This window comes from Eucalyptus grandis, chromosome 8, assembly GCF_016545825.1.
Source record: "Eucalyptus grandis isolate ANBG69807.140 chromosome 8, ASM1654582v1, whole genome shotgun sequence".
Taxonomy (NCBI): Eukaryota; Viridiplantae; Streptophyta; class Magnoliopsida; order Myrtales; family Myrtaceae; genus Eucalyptus; species Eucalyptus grandis.
In genome coordinates, this window is record NC_052619.1 from 792846 (window position 1) to 801433 (window position 8588).

General features: G+C 38.8%; 2 protein-coding genes across 5 annotated transcripts; both read left to right on the plus strand.

Annotated features, from left to right (window-relative positions):
- Nucleotides 1-1128: 1128 nt before the first annotated feature.
- LOC120287660 lies at nt 1129-4077 on the plus strand. Its single transcript, XM_039300794.1, has 6 exons — nt 1129-1268; nt 1485-1622; nt 1745-1835; nt 2294-2357; nt 3475-3609; nt 3793-4077. The coding sequence occupies exons 2-6, from the start codon at nt 1517-1519 to the stop codon at nt 3934-3936; spliced, it is 540 nt and encodes a 179-aa protein (XP_039156728.1). The 5' UTR covers nt 1129-1268; nt 1485-1516; the 3' UTR covers nt 3937-4077.
- LOC104429890 (something about silencing protein 10-like) lies at nt 3799-7703 on the plus strand. 4 transcript variants are annotated; one of them, XM_039300788.1, is made up of 6 exons: nt 3799-3938; nt 4068-4207; nt 5533-5620; nt 6019-6198; nt 7043-7222; nt 7299-7703. In XM_039300788.1, exons 2-6 carry the CDS (start codon nt 4074-4076, stop codon nt 7380-7382), a joined length of 666 nt encoding a protein of 221 aa, XP_039156722.1. In that variant the 5' UTR covers nt 3799-3938; nt 4068-4073; the 3' UTR covers nt 7383-7703. The 4 variants fall into 4 exon arrangements, with proteins under 4 accessions (XP_039156722.1, XP_039156723.1, XP_039156725.1 ...); XM_039300789.1 differs by having other exon boundaries at nt 7317-7703; XM_039300791.1 differs by lacking the exon at nt 3799-3938 and adding an exon at nt 4721-4794 and having other exon boundaries at nt 4098-4207.
- The last annotated feature ends 885 nt before the right edge of the window (nt 7704-8588 follow it).

Consider the following 8588-nt stretch of genomic DNA (forward strand, 5'->3'; position numbering starts at 1 on the left):
AATTATCAAACCAAAGAGACATCAATCAGCCAACTCCAATCCTCCAATAGAAGGAGCTTCGAAATTCAGTCCTGAGTTGGAGGATCTTCCAAGCTCACGAGCAAAATGTCGGCTTTTTGGCCACCCGGAAGTTCGTCCTTTCTAAAAAGGTCGAGCGAACCCATTTGCACCATAATGATTCCTTATCCGAGAACATAAGCCAAATATGTTTTAGCATGTCGGCCTTATTATACTCACGAAGCCTTCGGATGCTAAGGCCCCCCTCCTCTTTTAGGCAACAGACATTCTCCTAGGACACATTCGCATCCCCTTTACCCAACTCCGATCCTTTCTATAGAAACCATCTAAGGATTTGTTCAATTTGATCCAACATAGCCATAGGTAAAATGAAGACACTAGCCCAGTATGCTTGGATGGCATAGAGGACTGACCTGATCAATTGCAGACGGTCAGCAAAGGATAGAAAGTGATGAGTCTAAGATTGAACCCTTGCTATAATGCGGTTGACAAGTACGCAGCAATCTCGTTGCTGAGCCTGGAGGTGATGATGAGAACCTTCAGGTGCCGAACGGTAGGCTCCCTTCTTGAAAACCAAGGACAAGGATAATTTGGTTTCTTAAGGTAGGTGATCCTCCTGCAATGTAGATCTCACTCTTGTTTGTGTTTGGATACAAACTAGACCACTTCGAGAATATTTGGAGACCTTCCTTGAAGCGCTTCGGTGGCAAGTCGGCTTTACAAAAAAGGAAAATGTCATCTGCAAAGAATAAGTGTGAGAGGCTTGTCACTTTGCTTCATATATCTATATTTTGATGTGATTCATATATCTATATTTTGACGTGGGAATCACGTGTCGGAATTTTGGACTCGTTATCAAAATCGTGTGTAGAAATATGTCGAAAAGAGTTGACCACATGTTAGATTTTTCAACACTCATTGACTGCATGTGAGAAATGATCAAAGCATGTTGGAGCGTGTTAGAAATGTGTCGAATTATCGAATTCATGTGTCGAATTATCGAATACGATACGAAGGCTCTTGGAATGTGTCAATGCTCCTTAGGCAGCAAGATTTCTCTTATTTCGCTCTTCGTCCAATCCATTAAAAAAATTGAATAACAAATATATATATTTCATGCTTGTTGCAGCTGCAGGGAGAAGTGGGAGATTAACAGGGAAAAAGCTACGGTTTCTTGCGAATTTGGCCTCCTCTGATGTCAAAGTCTCGATCTTTCTTCCTGCTCTCCTCAGCTCTCTCTTCGCCGAACGGTGGGTTCGTCGCGTTTTCGTCGAATTTCGTGGCCCCTTATTGAATTGGTCGGTTCAGTTTCGCTTCTGTGTTTCTGATGCTTGTAGTGGTAGGAGAATGCAAGATAGCTGCTAAAGGTTTCACGCTCGGTCCTACTTTGGCGTTGCTTTATCAATCATTTTTAATTGGGTCTGCCAATGAAAGTTTCGTTTCATTCATTTTCGTTAATGCTGCAGTAAGAATTCGAAGGACTTGAGCTAGAAGGACCATGGGGAAGAGGTCCAGGAGTCAGGAAAAGGAGAAGAGGGGCTCTAAGAGGAGGGCTGTCGATGAAGACGTGGCCTTGGAAGACATCGATGACGAAATAGATGCCTGTGAGTTATAGCTCCCTTGACTGTCTGCTATTTGGCGCTGCGTGCTTTGTGTTTGTGTAAATGCCGGTATGAAGTTTGCTGCTTTATAAATGGGTTGCTCTTATTGATGTTTTCATCTGCAGTTCACAAACAAAAATATGTTGAGCCGCGAACATTTGTAGTGATGCTGGGTAGTCAGATGGTGACAATGAACAGCCTGTCTTTGATTTTAAGGTACATAAATTCCCTTTGATGTAGATTTGGTATAATTCATCCAGTGAGACTTGGTTTGGAACAGAGTAGAATTTTGTTTAGCGCATGGTGGGGAAGGTTTTCAAGGGATGTAGTGATAATTAAATAAATGTTTGCATGAGATTTGCGTCTGAATATTTGTGTGGATCAAACTGTCTCGTCTTGTGATAGTTATCTTTTTGAGGTGATGTGACCTTGCATAAGGCATTTCTTTTGTGGTTTTTCTTTACATTTTTCACATTAGCTGGTGAACTGTTGTGAAATTAACATGCATGAGAGACTTCCTTTCTGAAGTTCTCATTAAATGATTAGTCCTTTTAATATTCTGGACTTCTACTGGTCATTTATATATCAGTGCTTCGAAATTATTAGTCGATCCCCAATACTTGTTTATTGGAAAGAGAATTTAATGGAATATGGTGTCTTGGAATTTCTTTTAGGACAAAGAGGATGAAGAGGAGGATGGAGATGATGACGCTCAATTGCCTGGGCTTGCTGCGAAAAGTAAGATTGTCTCGAGTTATTTTGCTTTTCTTGATTTACTACTACTGCCCACCGAAGTTGTCCTTTTCTACATGCCAGTTCATCAGAGTTCCTAATTCTCTGGAGTAAGTTGTCATACCTGCTCAACATTTAATATCTGAAGCTAAGTTGCCTTAAGCTCTGCAGTCAATAATTCTGGTTAGAAAACTGGAAGTCTTGTTGGCCATGAAGTCCTTGAGAGTAAACGTGTTAACTGCTAGCAGATGAAGAACTCTGAAATTGCAGTCTAACTGCATGTTTTCTTGTGTTGAGTCTGGTATTATGGGAATTAGGTGCTAGTTATTGATGAGATTGGCCTAGAAATAGCTGTTTAATTTTTAACCAGTCTTCAAGAGTTGGTTTGCTCTGTGTTTCACTCTGGTTTGCCTGTTCATGTCATTTCAATGGTAAAACCTTTACTGGTGAATTTGTGATGTTGTAACATCAAATAAAAGTGATGGAATATGATCTCATTTGAATATGATATATTGGAACATTTTTAGGGAGCTCTGCTATCTTTTCATAACCTCCTTGTGAATTTGTGTGGAGAGGAAAAATATCCTCTGATTTCGCCAAGCCTGCCATAATAGAATGTACAGGTAAAGCAACCAATAGCAGTATGCTCTGCTATTATCAATTTCACATGCTGCCATGCTGGGGACACTCAATCTATCCTCATTTATGATAATAAGATGGATGGTAATTGTTACAGTTATCTGTAAGGGAAGTCATTTTGGTTCATAACTGGTAGCTCCACATGTATAATGTCTCCTATGAATGACCTATTCTAATGGTGGGCAACCATTCAGCGTATTGCTTGATAGGAGCAAGGTGATTGGCCTAGTGATGATCAATTTACCAAACCCAAGAAGTCTTGCATTCAGTTCTTTACTTCTTCATCCTCTTCATTGCCTGTGAAAAAGGAGAGAGTAAAATATCTTGTACGCCATTGCCTTGGTTCATTTTCCCTTAATGATGATTCACTCCTTTTTAAAAGTGTAATGACCTCATGTAGTGGAAAAATGCTTGGTTTTTGTTAATGATGTTGACTTCCACTTTTAAAGTTCAATGTCCATATTGTTGTTTGCATTGTTTGTAGTTGCAAGACAGCAAAAGTTTTTGCGGGCAAAAATTGGTGGGGCGGAAGACGAAATGCACGAGGAGGAGGAAGAAGATGAAGACAAGAAGGCCGTTTGGGGGCAGTAGTAAGAGACAGCACTATAATGCTGATGAGGTACGTTGAGTTGGAAATCTGAATTCATCCCCCCGTATGCTTCATCAAGTTGATACGGGGGTTCTCTGTTAAACTAGAAACTGATTGTGATTTCACTTGTAAATTATTTTTCTTAAGAACCTGAACCCTTCATATTTGGCTTTTGAGTGGCTTAAATTCTGTGATTCTTTATTCAAACCACAGGCAGCATCTAGTGATGAGGAAATTCCAGCAGAGGAAGAGGCAGAGGTGTTAAGATTGCAGAGGGAGAAAGCAAAATCATTATCAATGAGGACTTTGGGCTTGAAGATATTAGTCCAGATGAGACCACTGTGGAACCAACTTTAGGGGTAGCATTTTCTGATAACCTTGTTTACTCTGTGGCTTTAAAGTTGTTCTGAAATGTTCTCCCCATGGAGGTAGGTGGAGTTTCGAAGTAATAGTGCTATTTCAATGGCAAGTTATTCACGATTCTGCAGGAAATTATGGTTGGAGGAAAAGGTAAATTTGAATGTGGCGTACTTGGAGGCACTGGAGATGATATTGTGGCAGCTTTTGAGGAGGTTAAAAAAGATTTGAATGCACTGTCAAAGGAGGAGCAAATGGATGTTGTATATAGGTATTTCCTCTCTTAAAGTGAACTAAAAGCCGCTTTGATTGATGTGTTGCTGGTTATGGAATTTCAACTGAAAGTAGCAAGAGCTTAATATCTTTTTCTGGGAAGATCAGTATGGGAAAATTTGATAGACTGGCACAATGTATTGAGCGTGAACATACAATTGATATAGATTATGACCTGTTTTGCATATGGCTTTACTTTTTTTGGGCTCTTTTTGCGTATGGGTTTTCACCCCCCTGGTGCCCTACGATTGAACTTTTTATCTATTAAAAATAAAAATAAAAATCTCCAAAGATGGATCTTCCAATGCATGTTTGTAATTGTTCAAGGTACATTAAAGCACTGCACTATATTTTCTCATACTTCTTCATGGTGCTTCATGCAATTAGACTTTGGAAGCTTATGCAATTCACATAATCTTTTTTGCATAAAACTGGATAATTTGTTGTCTATGATTCCACTCTGCATTTTAGCTATTCGTATCCATCAGGTGGTGATTGTCAGTCCTTTCAGATTCATGAGAACCATGCGCTGAAATTTCTGGCAGGATAAACCATTCAAGCCAAAATGTTCAGAAGTAGAATTCGGTAATGTTTTTCTTCCTTGATTAGAAAACCTACTGGACAGCCTAAGGATTGTTTGGCTATGGTTTTGAAGAAACAAATAAAGCCAATTTGAAGAATTGATTCTCTGGATTTTACTTATAAAAGCAAACATTTGACATGAATGAAAAAGGAAAGACAATCAGCAGATTTCTCCTCGTATATCTCACAATGTTTTTCTCCTGTAATGTGGTCTTTCAGAGAAGACATTCCATTTTTTTGATTTCATATTTTTAGAAGGCACCTCCTTGTTGGGAAAAGAATTTGTCAAGCTAGATGAGGAAGTCATCTTAGTGGTAAAGGCTTATGGAGACGACCACACTTGATAAGAGGAAATAGGTGGGATTGTTGAGACATGGTAGATTTTGCAATAATTGGAACAATGGTAAATGAGAAAAATTCTTGTCCATGAGAAGAAGCAAATAATGAAGTGGTTGGAGTTATGGATTACATTGAAGTTAATAATTCATATGTAATATAGTCATCAATTCAAGGATTTTATTCCTGGTCATACTTGATCTCATAATATATGGTATTTTTCCCTCAGAAGTTATCTGCATCCAATCCTACTTCTTAAGTTAACAAATGAAACATAAGGGATATTTATGAAGTAAGTTCTCCTGCTTTGAATGAATTTCTAAGTTACCAGGAAAAGGAAATACGTGTGTAGTCTATGTAATTTATGTTCCTGCCTCTTTATTTAATAGAATGTGTTTCTTGCAGTTCTGCTCCAGAATTGGTGGGACTGCTGTCTGAGCTGAATGATGCAGTTGAAGAGCTTGAAAGCAGAATCAATCTGCTTCTAAGCAAGGTATTTATTCCACTGTCAAAGAGGCATGTGCTAACAGATGACTTGTTTTTGAAATCTCTATAGTATGGAATGACTTCGTTCATCATTTCTTCAAGTTTTCTTGGCACAAATTTATATCTCTACAAAGATTGCTTTGAAGGTCCGTAGGAAGGATCTCACTGAAGGGATGAATTTGAGCTATCCAATATTTTCTGTTATGCTTTTGGTAGAATGCTTTGGTGTCTCGGTTTGAAGTTTTCTCGGCTTGGGATTGTTTGAGCTTATTATTATAATGTTTTTAGTCCATTTGGCTCATAAAGTGTTGTTTCTTTATTACTTGCTGTCTATGGTTTCTATTGAATGTGGAATTTGCAGCTCATATTTTCTTGTTTTCAGCATGTGTCTTCTATTCTATGAAGGTTAAAGGGAGGGAAAGTACAACGAAAGGAGGATCACGCTATTTGGAAGTAAAGCAGGTTCTACTGCTGGCCTATTGCCAAGCAATTACCTTCGATCTCCTCCTTAAGTCTGAGGGACAGCCAGTTCGTGATCATCCTGTTATAGCTTGCCTTGTGGATATCAAAAGCTTATTTGAGAAGGTATTTAAAGAAACTATATAATTTCTATTAGTGATTTTATCTATAAATCTGCACATGCATGCTGCGTGGCATGCCAATTAATATCATTGTTAACTTTCAGCCTACTTGTTAATTCCTGTTAGAAACCACTCTTGGGCATGATAGGCAAAGTCACAATACACTGAACAGTGTCATTGCTCCTGTCGCTGTAGTGATAATGGGTTATATGCTACTCAAGGAGTGGGTGGACGTACCTTTTAGCCTATTCAATTTTCCCCCCTTATGTTCAGTGATTTGCTAAATGTTGTTGTAGTTGTCTCTATTTGTATGTATGGCTGTTTGGTTCAGTCTATTCTGCTAGTTGAACATCTTTAATGAAATTCCGTTAATTTTTGCATTTCCATTTGGTGAGGACTAATGAACCATTTGGTCGAGCTGTGTAAGCCATTTATTTGTGGTGTCTCCCTATTCATTATGTTGGGATCGACTTTAACTAGCACCTGATCCTTATGAAATCACGATCTTTCTCTGTAATCCCTAATCTTTAGTGTGGTGTAGTATTCTGAGGGTAGAAGGGGATGACTGGAAGGTTGTCAGGATTGTGCACATGCATATTTGTTCGTCAACATCTTTTGCAGTTGGCTTTTGGTTTCCTTGAGTGTTGACTGGCTATGCAAGTGCCTGAAGATTGCTCTCTCTTTTTCCTCCTTGGGTGAGTCATGCATATAACTGTACTGCTCACTTACTCAATGTTTATGTACGTATCACCTGTACTGCATGGGATGGGGTTTTTGTCTACTGTCATGTTTCTTTTCAGTATTTATTTTATAGCTGTCAGAAATCTTAGATGCACTACCTTTGGCAGATGAAACAACTTGATGAAAACCTTCTGTCTCACCTTCAAGAGATTCCAAAATGTAGTACTTCAGATGAAATGCCAGAAAAGTTGGTGAATGATGAAAACTTGTTGCGGTCTGATGATTCTGATGAAGGTGACGAGTCCATTCCACTGCCTATTGATGTTCAAGATCAAGAGGCAAAAGATGTATGTTTCACCTTAATCAAGATTGTATAGTTGCATCCTTGGGTCTTTGGTATGAACATGAACGTTAATTTTGCAGCCTCATGTACCCATTCAGGATGATGAGAATAATGGAGAAAAACATAAACCTCAGGTGGGAGCCGCTTTCTGTTCCGTCCATTAAGAGGCATCTCCTCAAGGTCGTTAAAGATAAAGCTGCTACTTTCAAAGACGTCGAGGACTCCTACAGAAACAGGAGGATTCAGCGCTCGTGGGAGTTGGATCCCTTTATCTTCTCGTCCACTGATTGTGGACCGGCTGGCTAGGCGTCTTGTTACTAGGTTGTTTCTGGTTGTTGGTTTGCTTTTCGTTTTTTGGCTGTTCTCAGTTGCCTCTTGGGTTTTCCTCGGCTTCCTTCCACTCATAATGGGCATGTCCACCTTGAGTGTAAGTTTTTGAAGCCGATTGGTTGTACAGTTTGACCTTTCCCCAATATATCTCTTACTTTCACCAAAAAAAAAAAAAAAACATAAACCTCAGGTGAGTCTGGCTCAAATGACAGTGCCAGAAATGTCAGTTCCTCTCTCCTAGCTGCATAAAATAATTTAAGTATTCTTGTATTTGTTTATCGCAAAATTTGGCGGAAGGAACAATTTGGGTTGCAAAGCTTGAAGATGTTAAAGGCAAGGGCTGCCCTTGAGGAAAAATTGAGGCATAAGAATGTTTTTAGTTCAAAAGCTTTCAAAAGGGGAGAAAAACCAAAGAACTTTGAAACCAGTGAATGGGTACTGCTTTAATTGCCCACGCCTGCTCTTTGTTTTAATTTAAGGCGTTTACTTAGGTTCCCTCTTCAACAGGCAGCTAGAGACCTGTGCAGATTTCGATGATCATGCTATTGAAGATGTAGCATCTCGTCATGGGCTTATGAATGGGCATGCAGGATCATTTGAATTAACTAAACTCTCCAATCTTCTGCGGGTTGAAAACAAAAGACAGAAGGTTTGGATCTTGGCATGATTATGTTCAAGTTTTTTCTTTCAGTGCAAGAGGTTATGTGATTGATCAAAATGTATTTGCAACTACTAGACTACTTCCTACCAAGGGAAATATATGGGTTAAATATTCAAAATGAAAGTAAATTTCCAGTTGATGGAGTCCTTAAACAATGTTCCTATAAGATGTTTCTGATGATTCAGGAATTAGTTGCTCTAGAATAGACGAGTCTGTTAGGATAATCTAGTATAGATGGAACTAACCATGCTAGTGATATACCTAAAACATTGCAAAAAAGAAAAGAAATCATCATGGGCTACAATTAGATTACATGGCTAAGGCATGTTAACACTTTGGTTTTACTTATTTTCATGTCATAGAATAATTGGATTATGTC